Source organism: Arvicola amphibius, chromosome 1, assembly GCF_903992535.2.
Source record: "Arvicola amphibius chromosome 1, mArvAmp1.2, whole genome shotgun sequence".
NCBI classification, from domain to species: Eukaryota; Metazoa; Chordata; class Mammalia; order Rodentia; family Cricetidae; genus Arvicola; species Arvicola amphibius.
In genome coordinates, this window is record NC_052047.1 from 198,620,498 (window position 1) to 198,640,115 (window position 19,618).

At 51.7% G+C, this 19,618-nt stretch overlaps 1 protein-coding gene across 1 annotated transcript; it reads left to right on the forward strand.

The window, feature by feature from the left end:
• The first annotated feature begins 257 nt into the window (after nucleotides 1-257).
• Kcnk18 (potassium two pore domain channel subfamily K member 18) lies at nucleotides 258-18,380 on the forward strand. The gene is made up of 5 exons (XM_042054485.1): nucleotides 258-513; nucleotides 2,941-3,069; nucleotides 12,512-13,310; nucleotides 17,697-17,899; nucleotides 17,986-18,380. Exons 1-5 carry the CDS (start codon nucleotides 258-260, stop codon nucleotides 18,378-18,380), a joined length of 1,782 nt encoding a protein of 593 aa, XP_041910419.1.
• Nucleotides 18,381-19,618: the final 1,238 nt, after the last annotated feature.

Sequence of the window (19,618 nt, forward strand, 5' to 3'; positions counted from 1 at the left end):
AGCAGCTCTGGCGCTGGTCAGGTGGATCAATAGCAATTTGGGGCGCTAGCAGGGGCGCCATCCCAGTTATCTGGATTAGCTGAACATGATGGGTTCCGGCTGCTTCCAGGGTCCTCTGGGAAACTCATGCACTATCCACTTAGGGCTGGAGCCTGGCCATTCTCCGGCCACTCCCACCCTCCTCCTCTAGGCCCAGGCTGGCTGCCTCCGCCTCCTCCACAAAGACCTCCTGTCCTTCCCTGAGCCGTTCCAAGAGGATGGAAGCTGAGGAGCCACCTGAGGCCAGGGGATGCTGCCGTGGGGTCCTGGGGAAAGCCAGGAGATGCTGTCCCGAGGCCCTGGGCAAGCTTCTGCCTGGCTTCTGTTTCCTCTGCTGCCTGGTGACCTATGCCTTGGTGGGTGCCGCTCTCTTCTCTGCAGTAGAGGGCCGCTCTGCCCCAGATGCAGAGGAGAACCCCGAGTTGAAGAAGTTCCTGGACAAGCTCTGCAGCATCCTGAAATGTAACAGGACAGGTAGGTGCCTGAGAGGTTATGGTCTCGCAGCTACCCTGGCAGAAGGCTGTGAGCAGCTTGCCTCTAACCTCCTCCTGCTGGTTCCTATTTCAAAGTCTGTTTGTAGTGGGCTTGGGGGTGGGGTCACTTTTCTCTGGGCAGCTGGGAAATGAACAGGGGTGCAATGGGGGAAAGTAAGCCCTAAGCAGGCACTCTTAGGGTCCAGCTTCCCCTTCCCTGTGCCTCAGGCTCCCACCAGCCCCACCCAGCCCCCAGGGCATAGGGGAGGGTGGGCCACTGGAGATATTTGCGGGATGGGCAGGATGAGCAGAGTGAGTGGTGTGGCTTCAACTCTGAGACTTCAAGGAACCATCCATCCTACCTGAGCATGGATCCCCGAAATGAACAAGCTGATTCCTATTTCAAAGTCTGTTTGTAGTGGGCTTGTGGGGGGTGGGGTCTGAGGCTGGGGTGACAGAGGCCAGGTTGTTGTTTTAGCTTAGTTTATGAGATCTACAGCAGCAGCAGGGTCCTCCCTTGTTAGACTCCTGAAGAGAAGGGGATCCCTATCTGAGATCTGCCAATAGTGAGGACCCCTGGGAAGGCAAAGATGAGAGGCACGAGGCCTCTGCAAGGCAGAAGATGCTCAACAGGTATCATTTCTGTTACTTCCCTTGGTTTGGCCAGAGTGAGTCTGGATGCCAGGGCCTCAGTTTCTGGTTTATGAAAATGGGGACAAGATAAAGGGGCCTGGGCAGGATTAAGCAAGAAAATGCATCGTGACATTAGACCAAGACTTTGTAGCACACTCCACTCCATGTCCAGGACCCCTTTACATATCCCTGCAGCCCAGCCTTGAGATTCCAATTGTGTAGATGTGAGAGGAAGCTTGGAAATGTGGATTTAGATAGATTTCCTGGGTGAATCTGAGGTGTGGGCTGGGTCAGGGACCCTGAACTTGCTATAAACGGGGGTCTTATGACAGCCCCAAGTATGCCAATATCACCTCAGCATCGGCCTGGCCACTGAGTAGAAATGTCTCTAAGACAAAGATGCAAACACCCTCCACCAAGCAGGACTCTGACTTCCTGGGCCAGCTTCCAGTCAGTCCCAGCTATCAAGAATTGTTCCCAAACCATGTCCCTACTCGGGAGCAGCAGCATGCAGAGGCCATACAGGGCCACATGCAGAATGGGGCAGGCTCTCAAGCCCTCCCCACCTGGGTTGTTAGAGCCTAATTTTTAATTTATCTTTTATTCTCTTTTATTTTTCTCATGTTCTGTTGATTATATCTTTAATTTCCTATCTTCTCTTGCCCTGGAAAGTTACATAACTTTCAAAGTTCACGTACAAGGAAAACAAGACAGGAATTCCATTCAGGCGACCCACAAGTCTGAGATTCTAAGCACCAAGCTGAACTGCTTTGCAAATGGGGAAAATTGAGACTCAGAAAGTAGCCTTTTGTCTAGACATATAAGAAGCAGTCAGGGAGAGTCTAGCACCCAGAGTCTGGATTCCCAGACTGGGGCCATTTAATTCAAGTGGGTGGTGACTTCCCCTGTGGCCAGACTCTGTACCATTCTCTTAGCCCAGGGACCAAGGCTTCCCATCTCAAGAGACAGCCTCGGCCTGAAGCCGGGAGCTCAGGGTGCTCACCAAGCCTATAGGCTCAGTGTCTTGCAGGTTTCTCACCACAGACTGGTTTGCCAAAAGCCCTGCTAGTTTGGAGTTCCAGGATGGAGATGGCAGAGGCTTTTATTCCTCTTTAAAACAAATAAAGAAGGTTAGGCATGGTGCTGCCTAACTATAATGTGATGGGAGGACTGGTACCATCTGAGGATAGCCTGTCCTATGTAGTAACTTCTCGGCCAACCGAGGGTATGTAGCATGGCCTTATCTCAAAAAAATAACAACAGCAACAAAACCCCAAAGACCCAAACAACAACAAAACAAACAAAATGAAACGTGGAAGAAATGATTCAAATATTAGGAAATCGTCAAAGGCCGCAGCTCAGTCAGCAGTATTTGGCTAGCATGCACAAAGCCCTGGATCCGATCCTCAATGGCACATAAACCAGCCATGACGAACCGTGTCTGTAATCTGGAGTTAGGATGACCAGAAATTCAAGGTTATCTTTGTTTATTATAGCATTGGAGGTCAGCCTGGGCCCTCTCTCAAAAGAAAAAAAAATCAGTTTGAGTCCATGGAAGAAGGAAGGAATCCTCTAAGGCTGCTGAGCTCAGGTCACACCCAGGCCTCCATTGGGACTACCCAGTCTCTTCGACTCCATAGGCACCAGCAGCTGGTTCTACGCCGGGGAAGCATTTTTAAGGAGGGCTTTGATGGGACAGTGGGGATGGGGTGGGGGTGCTGCTGGCCTTTGAGCTCTTGCTGGGCAGGACTGTCTGGCAGGCAGGCCCCTTTTTATCACTCTGGTCTCTTCCCAGTGGTGGACGGCAACAGGAAAGACCTGTGTGAGCATCTGCAGCAGATGAAGCCCCAGTGGTTCAAGGCACCCGAAGACTGGTCCTTCCTGAGCGCTCTTTTCTTCTGCTGCACAGTGTTCAGCACAGTGGGTAAGTGCTCACCCTGTGGCTAACAGCTGCTTGCCTGGGAAAGACATGGGGGTACCTGCTGGCAGGTGTGCTGAGATGTTCCTTTTATCTAATACAAGGAGGAGTGGTGGCGTGCCTACCTTGGGAGCTGGGAGGCAGGAAGGGGGGCCCTTACTGGTCCATAGGCCCCAGGGGTGAAAGGCAAATCAGAAGCAGCATCTTTTCTTCTTTAGGTGGTTACAGCCCCATGCCTGGGCATATGCCCAGATGAGCAAGGTACAGGCCATGCTGTGGTCCTTCTTGGACCCTTGACTGAGTGCTCCTGCGTAAAGCGGTTGGCCCACCATGCAGGCCTGTGCTAGCTGGGAACAGGGCAGACACGGCTCCAGCCTATAGGTTTCCGGGCAGTTTAGAGATGCTCACAGGTGAACAGGTGGGGTCTGTGCATGACAGCAATGCTCTCAGCGGTTCCTGAAAGTAGAGGACGGAGGGGTGGCTGGATCAGCCTTGAACTGGGGCACCCAACAGTGAGAATGTTCTAAAGGCCTGCCGAGCCTGCAGAGTTCCTGGGTAGGAGGGCAGAGAGGTGGGGTAGGTGGGAATAACAAGGGCGTTCCAGACCCCACAGAGCCAGTCGAAGGCCAGAGAACAGCACAAAGCTTAGGACTGCACAGAGGTGGCTTCAGGGATGAAGAAGAGAGAGACAGAGGCCAGGTCATGCCCTTAAGGCAGGGAGGGCTTGTCCAGCCGACTCCTGGCGGGGAAGAAATTGATGACTCGGTCTCCCTGAGACAAGGAGGGAAAGTGGCTACTGGAGGCTTCTTCAGGAGTCCAGGTGGGCAACCACCCAAGTTAGAACAACGGCTGTGAGATGGGAAGAGGGCAGGAAAGGCAGCCTGAAGGATGATCAGGGTGGGGGGTGAAGAACTCCCCTCTGGCACTGGGGTTTTTGGTTTTTTATGGACAGGATGGTCAAGCCAAGGAGAGGGGAGGATGGGTCTGGAAGGGAGACCTGGATGCCCGGCTTATGGAAGTGACTTCCCAATGGTGCCTCCAGAAGGAGATGCCCAGGACTGCTGAAAAGGTGGACTTGGAGCTGGCTGCCATGAGGGCTGGGACTGGAGGAGAGTGGGCTTTAGGCTCATGGCATCTAGGTGGCAGGAGACTCACAGGGAGTGACCAGAGCTACGGAAGAGAAGGTGCTGGGGTGTAGCAGTGGAGGAAACCAAGAGCCCCGCACCAGGATCTGGACACTGCATTGCGCTTGCCGTGGCCACAAACAATATTACACAACCCAGCCATGTCCAGCGGCTCTCCAATGCTCAGGCAGGCCCAGGGAATGGGGTGATATGAGCCCCACATTCTGAGCCCAGAGAGATAAGGTCAGAGGCTAAGGTCACACAATGAGTGGAATTGGTACCCACGAATGGACTTTGAGACTTGGTCTAGTAATGTTCCTTCAGAGGTGGAACCCTGACCTTGTGGGCCTGTGAGGTGCTGCAGACCCCCATCTTCTGCTCAGGAAGCTGTGCTTGGGCAGCAGGATAACTACAATCCCCGAGCCTCCCTATGGGAGCCTGGAGTACATGGTGGCCCTGAGGAGGGCGGAACTCCCAGAGTGGACAGAGCTGGCTGTGTCTTGTCCTTGCCCTTGGCTTGTTCTTGTTCCCAATCTCCAGGCTGAGGAAAGTGTAGCAGTCACCCAGAGGGGGCTCCCTAGCCTCTCATTTAAAGATGGGTTCTGAGACCCCTCAAAGCCATGCTCTTCTCAGAGGCCATCCTGAATGATGGAGGACACAGGAACCGGGAATGGGGACCTGGTCTTTCTGCTGTTGTGCCTGTTTCTTCCCATTGTCCCATAAATGCATAGCTGCAATTAAGATGCCCTAGTTTCTGTGGTGTGTGTGTGGGGGGGGGGGACAGGTACTCCACCACTGAACCCTGTCTCCAGCCCTAACGTCATATACATTGCTCTTCTGTGCCCAAACCAGACAGATACAGTTGTCATCCCGTATCCAGATGGAGAACCTGAGACTCAGTCATGTACGCTTGAGCCCTCTCTACTGCCTCTCTGTAAACTGCTTGTGTTCCTAACACATGGGAACAGGTTGGATGCTCCTCCCCAGGGAAGCCTCTTATCTGAGGGACAGAGAGGAAAGAGAGGGACCAATAAGTACCCACACTAAAAGCCATGCAAGAGGAAATCTGAGAAAGAGGCAGGTGAGACAGATGGGACAGGCCCTGACTTGCCCTGTAAGGGGTAAGGGCTTCCTTGTGAATGTGACCTGTGAGCTGAAGTCTGACAGATCAGAGAGAGGAGGCTTCCAGGCAAGAAAAACGATCCCTGTAAAATGCCAGCCTTAGTGTCCCCTTTAGGACCTTACAACTCTGGGAGACGAGTCTTGGGAGCCCTTCTAGGTTCCAGGGGCCATGGGGAGACTTGAATTCTATGTCCTAGGCCAATTGAGAGGACTTTAGGAATGAGAGCAGGTTCAAGTTAGCCTGGCTTGCATTTGGCAGGGCATCTAGCCTGCTGGGAGGGCCAAGTCAGGAGCTCTTGGGTCAGAGTTCTCACCAAGAAAATAGCCTCTTGCTTAGTTCCTGCCCCTTCTGGCCAGCCAAAGGCCTGGGGTCCTTATCCTTCAAAAGAGCAGCCTCCTGTTCTAGGAGGGCTAGGCCCACAGCAGCCACAGAGATGTAGTTAATTTCTGTCTTTCCCATTCCAGGGTGGCAGACACTGGTGGCCATCTGTCCACCAAGACTCAGAGCTGAGTATCTTCTAAAGGGATGTGGTCCTCTTAGCTGGACACCTGGACCCATAACTCTGCCGACTGCTGCCAGTCTTACCCCTAGGGCACTAGAAAGGGTGGACTGAACCTATATGTATCAGTGGCAGCCAAAGCTCTTTCGGCAGCTGCCCGACCACCTGACTCAATCCATGGCCAACAGCACCAAGATGACCATGCGTTTCCTCCCCTCCCGCCCCCAGACACACCAGGTCGGGCGGTGCACAGCTCCTGCTGTGCTTAATATCAGGTTTCTGTCACCTCACAAGAGGCCCGCAGGGTCCACGTAACTTCTAGACATAACCACATGTAATTTGAAAAGAACTGACTATCCCCCCTTTCTGCCCTGAGTTCTCTAGAAACAACAGAGATCTTGTTCTAGAAGCTTCTCGTTTATTTCCTTCCCTCTTTCAAGTGGCCTTAACAAGAGATGGGCTCACTGGGTGACCAAGATCAGTGATGTACTCCTAAGTGGGGGAGGACAGTTTAAGAGCCAGGGAGAGGGGCCATTCACTGGGACACTAGCGGCTGTCTCCACATACTTGACACATGACCTCACAAGCTCCAACAGAGGTTTTTGCAGTCATGGGTCTTTTAGAACCAATCTTGGTTGTCTGACTGAAGACAGACAGGGTGGGGGAATGAGTAGATAATAGGTAGGAAGCATGGGAACCACAGAGTTAAGGACCAAGCGATTCATAACCCCCATTAACTCTCACAAGGGTCTCATGAGTGAGGTACTGTGACTGCCCCCATTCACAGGTGAGGGATGCAGCCCATGTTATCAGTCACATCTTTTGTGGCCATGACAAAATACCAAACAAAAGCAACCTAAGGAAGGAAGAGTTGGGTTTGGCTCACAAGTAGAGCGGGTGCAGTCTATCCATGTGGGAACACTGTGGCAGCAGGACCACGCAGCGGCAGGTGGCTTGGCGTCCAGTCAGGAAGAAGAGAGCAATGAATGCTGGCACTCAGCTTGCTTCCTCCTCTCTTTTGAGTAAGGGACTCCACCTCATAGAATGGCACCACCCATATTTAGGGTGGGACGTCCCTCTTCAGTTAACCCAGTCCAAGAAATCACTTAGAGGTTCATTTCCATGGCAACCTTGTCACCTTGACAATTGAGATTAACCATCACAAGTCCCAAACTAAGCCCAAGGGCCAATGTGAAAGAAGTGTGGTTCAGGGGAGAAGCAACTTTGAGTAAGACGCTGGGGAGAAGCTGGGGGTTGAGGGAACAAGTTTAGGTTGTCCTTTCATTGCCTCCCAAGAACTTAATCAGATCTAATTCACAGGACCTCACAGTGGCCCTATGGCCACTGTATCAGGCTAATTATCGGCCCTAGGAACCCGACCTGTTCATTGCATGTAGCATATATGTCCTCCACCTTCTAGACACAGGAGCATGGCTGTCACTGCCCCCACCCACAATGGTCACCAAGACTGTCTGCAAACATTTACAGATACGGTCTGCTGAGCGTCATCGGCCTGGTACAGCAGATCCAGGTGTGTTGGACCTGTGGGGTCCACACAGCTGAAGTCTGTGAGGAATGCAAATTCACGCTCAGTTCCATCAAGTATGGCCTCGCAATTTGCCTTCACCCGGTGACTCCCAACCTGCCTAACGCTGCGACCCTTTAATACAGCTCCTCAGATTGTGGTGACCCCAACCATAAAATTATTTTTGTTGCTACTTCGTAACTGTAATTTTGCTATTGTTGTGAATCATAACGTAAACATCTGTGTTTTCTGATGACTTTGGCAACCCCTGTGAAAGGGTCATTCAACCCCTAAAAGGGGTCGAGACCCGCAAGTTGAGAACCACTGGCTTTATCCAGTCTAGAGCTACACTTGACAAGCCTTGAACTTCCAATAGCCTCGCCTCCACCTCCCAAGTTCTGTGACTAAGGGCAGCACCACTGTGGCCATGTGGTGTGAGGACTGAGCCCAGAGCTATTGTACGTGCTAGACAAATACTCTAACCAACTAAGCCACATCCCTGCCCCCTCCATAGACCGTGACATAGGAGACATTTTCCACCCAAGCTCTCAGCCTAGCTGCTCTTCATTATCTCCTCCCTATCTTACACGAACCCCCGTGGGTCCTGCCCCAGACCTATCAGAATCCAGGCCCAGGTTTCCGTAGGAGCCCCACAGGTGACTCTAACGGGAGTCCAGGCCTCCCATCACTGACGCAGTTGAAATGCATTAGCTTGGTTCAAATCTCAGGAAAACTCAAACCGCTACCCTTTGTATGAGTCAAGTAGGGAAGCCTGTGGCCAGAAGTGCCCTAAAGGAGGATGGTGGTGTGTGTCAGCACTGCCTCTGATGGACCGCTGCTGGGTGTGACAGTCCCTCTGCACCCCTGCTTCAGCCTGCCAGTCTAGCTCCAGCTCGCCTAAAAGACACCTAGCCCCGAGGCTAAGAAAGTGATACCTGTGTCTGAGGCCGGTCAGTTCTCACCTGGCTCAGCTCCTGGCATCAGGAAGGGAAGTGCAGGGCTATTAAATCCTTGGCAGGCTAAGTGCTGTGGAGTGATTGTATCGGAATAAGGAATGCATTATAGGAAGTGATAGTTTTCCATTCTGCATTTCAGCATTCGGTAATTGGGAGAGTTAGTTCATTCTCTCTGTGGGGCTGTGTGCCCTCTGAGACCTGCTTCCCAGGGCTCTTTTCTGGAATGTAGCATATACACATCTCACTCGGAAGGTCTCCGGAAGCCCACCTTGGGTTGGACATATCGATGGGCAAGCTCTTGGAGTAAAAGGTGCTGGCTCTCGAGGGATACAGCTGTGTCACCTCAACAGGTCACAGCCTCATCCGTCCACTGTGCATTAAATGCGGGCAGTAATGGAGATGGCCGTAAGTTCTGCTGTGTAGGGGATTTTGATTCTAAAAAGCACTTTACTGATTGCACAAGCAGTATTTGATCTGATCCTTTAAATCAAAATAAATTTAACTCTAGGCCCTGACCCTGGAGGCCTGGGTTGAGAAGGCAGTTGCTTCTAAGGAGCCAGCTGTGAGCTTCCAGAAACTTCTGAGAACAGGGGCTTTGTACCTTATCTGGAAAATGAGGTGTTTCATGTGTGGGGGACTTGCTTGTGGCCTGTGACGTCCCTAAGGGCTATGACTCTGGGGCTCACGTAAAACTTGGGATAGGACTTTTGACTGGTGCTCCAAGCTCAGAGGCAGCTTTGAACTTTCTATCCTCCTGCCTCAGCCTCCCAAGCAGCTGAGATTTCAGGCTCTTTGCTATTGTACCCAAGGAAATCAAGGCAGCAAATGATCAAGTCCCTTAGACCAGGCCACGAAGCTCATGAATCAGAGTGAGGTGTCCAGTTTCCTCCATGGCATTTCCTCTCCTCTGGGTTCCTGAATTCTGTCAAACACCTCCTAGTGGGCTCTCACCCGGAATTCCACCCGTTCAGCGAGGGTTCGGACAAGCCAGCCCTATCTTCGTATCTCAGCACCTCTCTTACACCCTAGGTACTCCTTTCTTTAAGCCCTTAGACCCCTCACCTCCCCAGCCTCACCTCACTGCCCTCCCCTGGTCCATGCCCACTGGCCACACTGGCTGTCTCAATTACTGTTCTATTGCTCAGAGACACTGTGACCAAGGCAACTGTTCAAAAAAGACAGCATTTAATTGGGGTTGGCTTACAGTTCAGAGGTGTAGTCCATTATCATCATGGAAGGGGCATGGTGGCAGGCAGACATGGTGCTGGAGAAGTAGCTGAGAGTTCTACATCCTGCTCCTCAGGCAGCAGGGAGAGAGAGCCTGGGCTTGACAGGGGCTTTTGAGACATCACAGTACCCCTAGTGGCACACTTCCTCCACTAAACCTACATCTTCTAATCCTAATCCTATCAGAGTTCTAGTCCCTGGTGCCTAGGCATTCAAATATATAAGCCTATGGGGGGGTGTATTCTTTATTTTATTTCTTTTTTAAAATTTATTTATTTATATACAATATTCTGTCTGCATGTATGCCAGAAAGCCAGAAGAGGGCACCAGATCTCATTTCAGATGAACGGGAACAACCATGTGGGTGCTGGGACTTGAACTCAGGACCTCTGAAAGAGTAGGCAGCACTTTTAACCTTTGAGCCATCTCTCCAGCCTTGGGGAGGGCGGGCGGTATTCTTATTCAACCATCACACTGGCCTTCTTTCAACTCTTCATATATAGTGACAGCTTTACTCTGGAGACACTTTGGTTAAAATTTAGAATCCTCTCTAGGGAGACATGTGAGTCCTGAGCCAGGAGCCTGGTGCATGCATGGCAGGCTGGATTTCAGCTTCCTGTCACACCCTTGTTTTACGTGCAGTGCACAAACTACTTGGCTTTAAATCGGCCACAGGAGCATTGCCCACACCGACGCTGCTGCTTCGCTTGGCCAGGTTCTGGTCCCTGAGTTAGCTCATCTCGACTGTGTCTCGACTTGGCACACCTGGGAAAAGGGTGCCTCGGTAAGGGAGTCCCTTAACTTGACATGGGGCATGTTTACGGGACATTTTCTTGATGATTAATTATAAACTATCTTGATGTAGGAGGCCCACTATGGGCAGTACCATCCTTGGGGAGCTGGGCCTGGCCTGTGTAAGAAACATAGTTGAACAAGGGCAGGGGAACAAGCTGTAAGCAGGGATGCACTACGATCTCTGCTCCAGTTTCTGCCTCTAGGTCCCTGCCTTGAGTTCCTGCTCTGGCTTCCCTCAACCATGAACTGTAATCTGTAAGACACAAACCCTTTCCTCCCCGAGTAGGTTTTGGTCAGTGTTGTATCACGGCAGCAAGAATAAATGAGAACAACCTTGTGTCAGCCTGCGTTCAAGTCACCTAACCAAGAAATCTTTCCTGAGCCTAAATCCTGAATGGAAGCCTTTGTTTTAACCACATTTATAATAATTGTCATTTCTATGGTTTATAATAATTGTTTATAATGATTTGTTCTCTCCCTTCCTGTGATGGCGCCTCATCTCAAATATCAATAGTCCTATTGGTGGGTATTTGATTGACATCTGCTTCCCCTGCCCCAGAAACTCAGGGAGCTTGAACCCTGTAAAGGTGTTGTGCATGTGTCCTTCGTGGGTTCCCTAAGCACGCAGTAACTACTCACTGAAGGAACGCATCCATGGAGTTAACTAACCCGGCTACCACGTGGTCGACCCCCAGCCTGCGGGGTGTCAGTGCTCCACAGATGAAAGGGGTCTGATGAGAACTTAGGGGGGGTCCCTAGGATCCTGGTCACATGGCCATCCCACAGTCTGTCTGCATTGGGAGGCCAAGTTTCCAGCAGGGGGCCTTAAGCCAAGAGGAGACCGGTGCTCTCAGCTTGCTAAGAATCGCTTTCAATTTAATTTACATAATTGATGCATTTTTCTATATTAGTCAAAGATTAAATACAAACATACACAGCAAGCTTTTTCCTCTGCTTGTCAACAGCTCTGAAAGCTGCAGTCGTCCATGCTGAGGGGCCACTGGCTCAGCTCCTGGGTCCTGTCTTCTGTGGAAGGGAGGGTAGCATGGGAGTCACAGAAAAGCAGCCCCTGATGGGCACTGGTCAGCCGGTTCTCACTAGCTGAGAGTCCCGTCCTGAGACGACAAGCAGTACTGAGGGCTGAGGAACCTTGTGAGCTAGATTCCCAGCTTCCACTACTTATTACACATATGGGCTGGGCCAAGCTCCTTCATTGCCCCTTGCCTCAGTTTCCCCATTTGTAAACTACGAGAACACCTCTCCAGGAAGGCTGGCCATTCGCCATCCACAGTAGGCGTTCAGCAAGGAGATGTTAGCTCTCAGGCATCACGTTAACTAGCCTATGGGGTCCCGGGTCCCAGCCTGGCAGGATCTTCCCAGTTGGTCACTTAGGAGCAGGACCACCCACCCGCCTCTAACCCGAAGTGCAAAGATATGAGTGGCGGTCAAGTAGGGGCCTGCTAAGTTCAGAGCTGGGCTACACACTGAGGGGGCTGTGAGTACTCTGTGCGGAGAGCCTCCTTACCATGCACAAACACATGCATCTCTCTCTCCTGAAACTTGACAGCTTGGCAGACACGGTGGTAACTTTATCTCCTTTCTATGGTCCCCTGATACAATGCACACTACTGTCCACACCAGTGACATAAAATAAATGCCTTATATAAAAACAAATGCACCAAGAGGTCCAGGGCCCTCAGAAAGGACAAAGGTGGCTTCGTAGAAGCCAGCACCTTTGGCAATATGAAGTAGACATGACTGCCTCCCACCAGCGCCCCTCCAGGTGAGTGAGCTCTGCCTCGAGGGTGCACGTGGGGCACAATGAAATAACCATGCCTAAGGAAATAAGGGCGATTGTGCCATCCCTAGCACGTACCCTGCCACAGACATTTTCAGTCTGGATAGGAGCTGCCTCTCTTCTTTCCCAGTCCCTTGATCATGACACATGCCAGACACACGTGCAGACGCTTCGAGATGAATATTTACTTATTTATTCACCTATGTGTTTACTTTTGGCACTGGGGGTTGAAGCCTTATGCCCACTAAGCACAAGCTTTCCCCGAGTTCTGCACCCAGTCCAGGATGAATATTCTTACCGTGTAAAGTTTCACGTCTGGGAGAAGAAACAGCAGGTTTCTTTTGAGCCCTGGGGGATGCTGGGAGACTGATACCGACAGCAGGCTCTGTCTTGTTTTTCAGGTTATGGAGACATGTACCCCATCACCAGGCTCGGCAAGCTCCTGTGCATGCTCTATGCTCTCTTTGGGATCCCTTTGATGTTCCTGGTCCTCACAGACATCGGAGACATCCTAGCCACGGTCTTATCCAGGGCTTACAGTCGGTTCCAGGCTCTCCTTTGCCTCCCCCATGCTCCCTCCCAGTGGTGCTCCGGCCTGCTCTGCGGGAGGCAGCCGGACGGCAAACCCGCGGAGGAAACCATTCCTCAGATTGTCATTAGTGCTGGTGCGGATGAGTTCCTAGACCCCCAGCCACACAGGGAGCCTGCATCTCCAAGCTGCAACGTGGAGGTGTTTGAGAGACTGGTCGCGCGAGACAATCAGGACAAGCTACGACTACCCACGCATCCCGTAGAGAGGAGCAGCTCATGCCCCGAGCTGGCGCTGGGGCGACTGTCCTGTTCTATCCTTAGCAACCTGGATGAAGTGGGCCAGCAGGTGGAGAGGCTGGACATCCCTCTCCCCGTTATCGCCCTGGTCATATTCGCCTACATCTCCTGTGCAGCTGCCATCCTCCCCTTCTGGGAGACGGAGCTGGGATTCGAGGACGCTTTCTACTTCTGCTTCGTCACACTGACCACCATTGGGTTCGGGGACATCAAGCTCGATCACCCCCACTTCTTCCTCTTCTTCTCCATTTATATCATCGTCGGCATGGAGATCGTGTTCATCGCCTTCAAATTAATGCAGAACAGGCTCCTACGTGCCTACAAAACTCTCATGCTGTTTTTTGCGAAAGGGAAGTTTCACTTTCTGCAAAAGTGAGGATGCCTGTAGCTCTGAAGCTACAGACACAGGCCTTGTAGGCTCCCTCACCTTGTTTTTGATACTCTAGTCAAAACACCATAACCTGCCATCTGAGGTCCCGGGGCTTAGGAAACAAAGCCTGTGTGAGGGCTGAGTTCAATGTTGAGATCCTTCAGAAGCCAGTACATAGGACACTGGTACACTGGAGTGGAGGCCCTCTCCATTTTCCCTGTCTGTCTGGACCTTGGAAAGGTGCCATTTTAAGCATATAAAACAACCTGATGATGTCACCGCTTTCTTGTGACAGGAAGAAAAAAATAGACCTCTGTTCTTGGCATTTGTACTTCGCAGGAAGTTAAAATCTTCCCAATTGGCGCCAGCCTCCCCTGAACAGCCAACGTGTATACGAGTACCCTGCTTCCCTGAATGAGTGCATGGATGCACTAGGCACCCGCCCAGCCTGGGTTGCTGGCATCAAGGGGAGTTGTCACCTGAGAGAAGTCTTCGTGGCCAGATTCTAGCAGTACACTTGTCTAACCCCTTAACTCGTGGATGATGCCACTTGAGAGAACTACATGGTGACAGTGTTGTACCCTGCCGGAATGGATTGTCACCCACTGGGTGGAGACACTCCAGAGCTGCCCTGGAGTGGCTGACATGGAGCAGGTGCCCCACCCACATGTCCTGGCAAGTTACTTCCTTTATAGTCTGTCTTTGGCCAGTACGGTGTGCGCATGTCTAGAAATGTCAGAGGGAGCATCCTTCATCCATGGACAGTGGGGTGGACAGCTGGCACCGGGCTGCCTCCCCTTCCCATGTGAGAGCCCTGGACTCTGCTGTACGCCTTCCCGCCCCCTTCCCAGTGGGCTAGTGATCAGGTGATCATTAGCACATCCTGAAATGCCCCCCACAGGATCCCTTTCTTGTCACCCATCCCTCCATCAGCCTCTCTGGGGGTCTCTTCCATATCCCAACTCACATCTGTCTCCAAGTAGCTTCTGAGGACCAAGAAGAGGACAGTACGGATGGCACAGGACTGGCTGGGAGATTGAGAGAGGCACAAGTTCTAGTTTCTTTATGTGAAGGTTGATGGAAATGCACTAAGACTGCATCTCCAAGTCCTGCAATGAGTCCCTGAGCCAGGGTGCCTGGTGCAACAGGGAGGAACCAAGGCACTGGGCTTGAAGGGCTCATGTTCTGTCTTAGATTCTAGCCGCTTCTCAGGAGGGTTAGGGTCTCTCTGGATCTTTCCCCTTCTCCCCACGAGAATTAAATCCTTAACTCCTCTAGTCCGTGAAGATCTACCTCAGGCCATGGAATTGACCATGCGTGAGCAGAACCAGGGGAAACATGGGAAACACCGGGGTGAACTCTCAGGCCAGCACTTGGGGGTTTGTGGTCTGATGTGCCCCAAGCTTCACTAGTGCAGGTGAGGTGTGGCAAAGCACCTCACATCCAAATTCACTGAAGACTGCACCCCGTTGAGGACATATGATGGGGTGGAGGGTGCCCAGAAGTTCTACAGATATCCACGGGACACTGGCTACTTACCTGGATCAGGGCATGAAAAGATGAACCAAGGGAAAACTCAGAACAGAAGTAACTTCATGAGAGGTGGTACAACTCCTCAATTACCCCCTCCCTCCCTCCCTCCCTCCCTCCCTTCCTCCCTCCCTTCCTTCCTCCCTCCCTCCTTCCTCCTTCCCTCTGTACCTCCTTCCCCCCTCTCTTAATCTGTCATCTATATCTGTCTGTCTAATCTCTGCGTGTGCACGTGCCCAGGTGTGTGGAGAGCATGTAACAGAGGACCATTGTGGAGTTGCTTCTGTCCTTCTACTATGTGTGTTCTGGGGATCAAACTCAGATCGTCAAGCTTGGTGGTCATCACTTTATCCCACTGAGCCATCTTATCAGCCCTCTTTTTTTTTTTTTTTTTTGAGATAGGGTATCATCAAGTCCATGGCTTCTCCCTGACTCCACCCTTCTTCCTCCCAGCACTCAGTTTAGTTTTTTCTGCCTAGCTAAGTTCTGCCCTGTTATGGGTCCAAAGTAGTTTCTTTTTTAAAAAAAACTATTATTTATTTATTATGTATACAATAGTCTGTCTGTGTGTATGTCTGCAGGCCAGAAGAGGGCACCAGACCTCATTACAGATGGTTGTGAGCCACCATGTGGTTGCCGGGAATTGAACTCAGGACCTTTGGAAGAGCAGGCAATGCTCTTAACCACTGAGCCATCTCTCCAGCCCCCAAAGCAGTTTCTTTATTCATTATGGTAATCACAGCATACAGAGGGGACTCCCACATCAGCATGGAAAGACTATTTTGGGCTCATGATTTCCGAGGGCTTAGTGGTCTCTTGGCTGCATGTTTTCTGGGACTGTGATGAGGCAGAAGAATGTGACAGAAAGGAAGAGGGGGCCTGAGTGGGGGGAGGGAGAGGAGGAAAAGAAGAGAAGGAGGAGCTGGGGATAAGATACACCCTTCAAAGGCCTGCCTCTTGGTGACCCACTTCCCACCATGCCTTATCTCCTACTAGCACACTTGCCTAGGAACTCATCAATGGGTTGACTCATTGATGAGGTTACAGCCTTTAGGATCCAATAGCCTCTGTGTACTGCTACCAGCTGGGGATCCAGGCTTCAACTCATGGCTCTGGGAAGACAGTTCATCTGCATTCCACAACAGCCTCTGGTAGCACTTCCCAACAGATGGAATGACCGAATCACACATTCATTTTTCATGGCTCCGGAGGCTCGATGTCTCCAAACAGAATGACAAGATTCTTAGATTCTGTATAGACATCCTGGCAAATGGACACACAGAGAGATCTTGTGTGGCTTTCTTTTCTCATAAGGGCATTCATTGATCCCATCCTGAGTGTTCCACCCGTGTGACCTCACCTAATCTGAACAGCCTCCTCCACTGGAAGTTTCCAAACATGACTCTGGGTGACACGCTCGAGCTCAGGGGCCACCGGTCTGGGCAGGGGAGTTTTCAAACTGCTCTGATTGGTGCAATTTGCCGCCAGGCTCTCGGCTTCAAGTGCCCCTTTCCTGTGGGATGGGTGAAGACTCGCTCTCTAGGCCCAGTTCCTGTAGCTTCCTTGGTGTGCCCAAATTACCAGAAGTGGTCATTCTGTCTTCTCTGCATCCCCACTGAATCCCATCTCCAGCCTATAATGAGGTTCTAGTTCTTCGTCCTCTGTCTAAACCTGGAGCCCCCCAGAAACACCACGGTGTCCTTTGCACAGTCTGCCACATGCAGAGCTCAGTACACCCCATCAGGGTGATCTGTGGTAGCTGTGGGGAGGGGGTCTCAATCTACCTATAACCTCCTGGGCCCTGGGGTGGAGGGGCACCTGCTGTGCTCCCACCCAGGGGTACAGGAAAACCCCACTGCCCTGTCACTGTTCACCTCTGACCTCCCTGTCCCAGGACCAAAGGCCAGAGTGTCACCCTCGTGCAGAGGCTGTGACATCACCCTGCCCAGTGGTCCAGCACTCTGACATTGGCCATGTTTAATCCAAGGATTAAAGTTTGGGTGAGTTCAGAGGTGGGTTCAAATGCCACAGCCAGTGAGGTAGGGTGAGGATTGGATGGGGGTAACTCGGAAGATCCAGTCCCCGGAGTCCCCGGAGGCTGCAGAGCTGGCTTGACCAAGGCTGCTTTCCTGCTTGCTAAGGTGGGAGTTACTGGGGGGAATCTTCTTGCCAGACCTAGGGGAGGCCAGACTAGGAGTTGAATGCGAGTCCTCAAATGGCCACCAGGTGGCGAGCCAGACCGCTCCGACCTTGCGCTCCAGAGCCAGCAGGTGGCGTGTTCGCCTTTTTCTGCCTTTTGGCAACTCCAAGCTTCTGGTGGGAGTGACCCTTGACGGAGAGCAGCCTCTGAGTCTTGGCTTCCGCTGTGGCTTCCTTTTCAACTCTTTTTGAAATTTTTATTTAATTTTATTTCTTTTAAAACGATCGTATTTTACATACATACCAATCCCAGTTCCTTCTCTCTTCCCTTCTCCCGTCCTGCCTCCCCCCACCACACCTTTCCCCACCCCACCTCCCCATCCACTCCTCAGAGAGAGTGAGGCCTCCCACGGGGAGTCAAGGAAGTCAATCACTCAGGTTCAAGGCCGTCCCCACTGTATCTAGGCTGAGCAAGGTATCCCTCCATAGGGAATAAGGTCCAAAATACCAGTGAGTGACAGCTGTGTGGCTTGGGTGGTTTGTGGGGCCACTAGCAGGGGAACCAGTATGTATCCCTAGTGCATGAACTCATCTTCAACTCTTGCAGTCAACTGAGTTCCCGGGAATGGGGAAGAGGCTCTCATTTCCAGTACGGAGTCACTTCCATTCCATGCAGTGCTGACTGCAAGTCCTTGGTTGTCCTGTAACTGTTCAAAAAGAACTCCCCTCTTGGCTCCTGGGGGCCTGGAGCGCCAGGGGGTGGGTTGGGGGGCGTGGCTGGTCCTGGTAGCACTCTTTCATGGTCTTACTAGGGAACAAAAGGAGATTGCCAGGTATGAGTCTGGATTTAATAATGGCTCCATGGCTGCCAGAGTTCTCCCAGGCCTCAATCTCCACAACCTGGGCAGCTCAGCTAACCAGGGTGAGGTGCCTTTAGCCGCTAGAGCCTGAACACCCTTGTAGCTCCCCACTTACTTGACTCTGTAACATTGGCTTTGCCTGCCACAGTTTCCTCTCTGCGTTACACTGGGCCCTTCAAGCCTATACCCCGGAACCTCTGCTCCCTAGTCCACCCTCATAGCATGGGATTTCCACTGGCATTCTGGGCTCCACCCTCAGCGCCCCCAACATTCCTCTCATCTCCCACTCGAGTGCAGCTCCAGCCTGCCGGCAGCCTATGCTGTGCCCCTTGGCTCTCTGCTTCCAGAGAGCCGTGTGTGCCCCCAGTGTGGGGCCCTGGCTTCGGTTTCACTCCTCAAAGTCCCAAGCAGCTGGTTCGAAGTACAGCTGGCATCTGTTCATTTCAAAAGCTCTGGGTTAGTCTGATGGCATTCACTTACTTGGGACCCAGGGCTCAGAGCTCATTTGAGTGCAGTGTGCCAGGCCCTGAAATACAGACCTAAAGGAGTGAGCTAGGGATGTTCTTGTGCTTGTCCAGGTGAATGACACAGCCTTTCATGGAAGTGGCAGAAACTCCTCTTTCCCTGAGGAGGCAGAACCCTGGAGATATGTGCCATGATTTTGGAGAGATACAAGATCCACTGTGACCCCTGTGTCTCCAGTCGGCTTTCTGGGACCTGGCATTCAACCAGGCAGGCAGCAGGCACACTGAGGGTGGGATGGTCTGAATAGCTTGGTTATTATGGTAATGGATGCTCACCTCTAGTCAATGAGAACTTGGAAGCTGATTTGAGCTCAGGACAACAAAGAACAGCTGTTTTGGGTGCAAATTATGGCTCCTTCTCATCGTCCTCTCACCGCCCCACTTTGAGTCTTGCAATTTAGATCACAAAATAAAACCCTTTTAAGGGCTATAAATTCAAGACATTGGCCACTAAGGAGTCTCTCTGAGGTTTAAACCAAGGTTGGTTTCTTCAAAAAGTATTTGTAGAAAAACACAGAGGAAAGAGTGAAGGAAATAGAACCCTTAGTATGTCACTGAGCCAACACAGATTTATTAAATAGTTATTACATGCTAGGACAACTGAGGAATTACCATCAGGACTGTCTCTGTCTGCGTTCCTCAGGGTGCTGGCACAAAGCTATAGTATTGGCACTCAGACACCCCAGTCTCAAAGGCAAGCGGTCATCACAGGATGCCCACTGGAGGTGATGACAGAGCTGGAAAGACAGAGCCATTATCTTCTAGCCAGCTGATTGCTGGCTTTCTGAGTCAGGCAGGCACGACCCTTGGCTCATGGTGGTCCTCTGTCCAAGGCCACCAACCAGCCCTATAACACTTAAAGCTGTTCCCCTCCCTGTCCTCACACAAGGGGCAGTGGGCATCAGTGTCCCAAACCCCACTCTCTGTTGCTCTCTAAGAACCAGACAACTCTGTGGACTTGAATGTCGGACTTCCCTAGCCCCAATTCTAATTGGACCTTGTGGCCAGGCCAGAGGTCTTCAGGGCAGTGTGACCAATCCACTACTCACTACTGTGCCCTTCAAAGCTGGCACAATGCCTAGCACATAGTATGTGCTTAGTAAATGCTAATTAGACATCCCAAGATAGGTCTCAGTTATGAGCCTGGTCATGGCACACAGAAAGGTCTCTTAGGACTAGGTGCATCTCCGTGACTGGGCTGAAAGTTGAGCCAGGGTTGGAGTAGGAAGGACCCGCTCTATGTCTGGGGAGAGACCT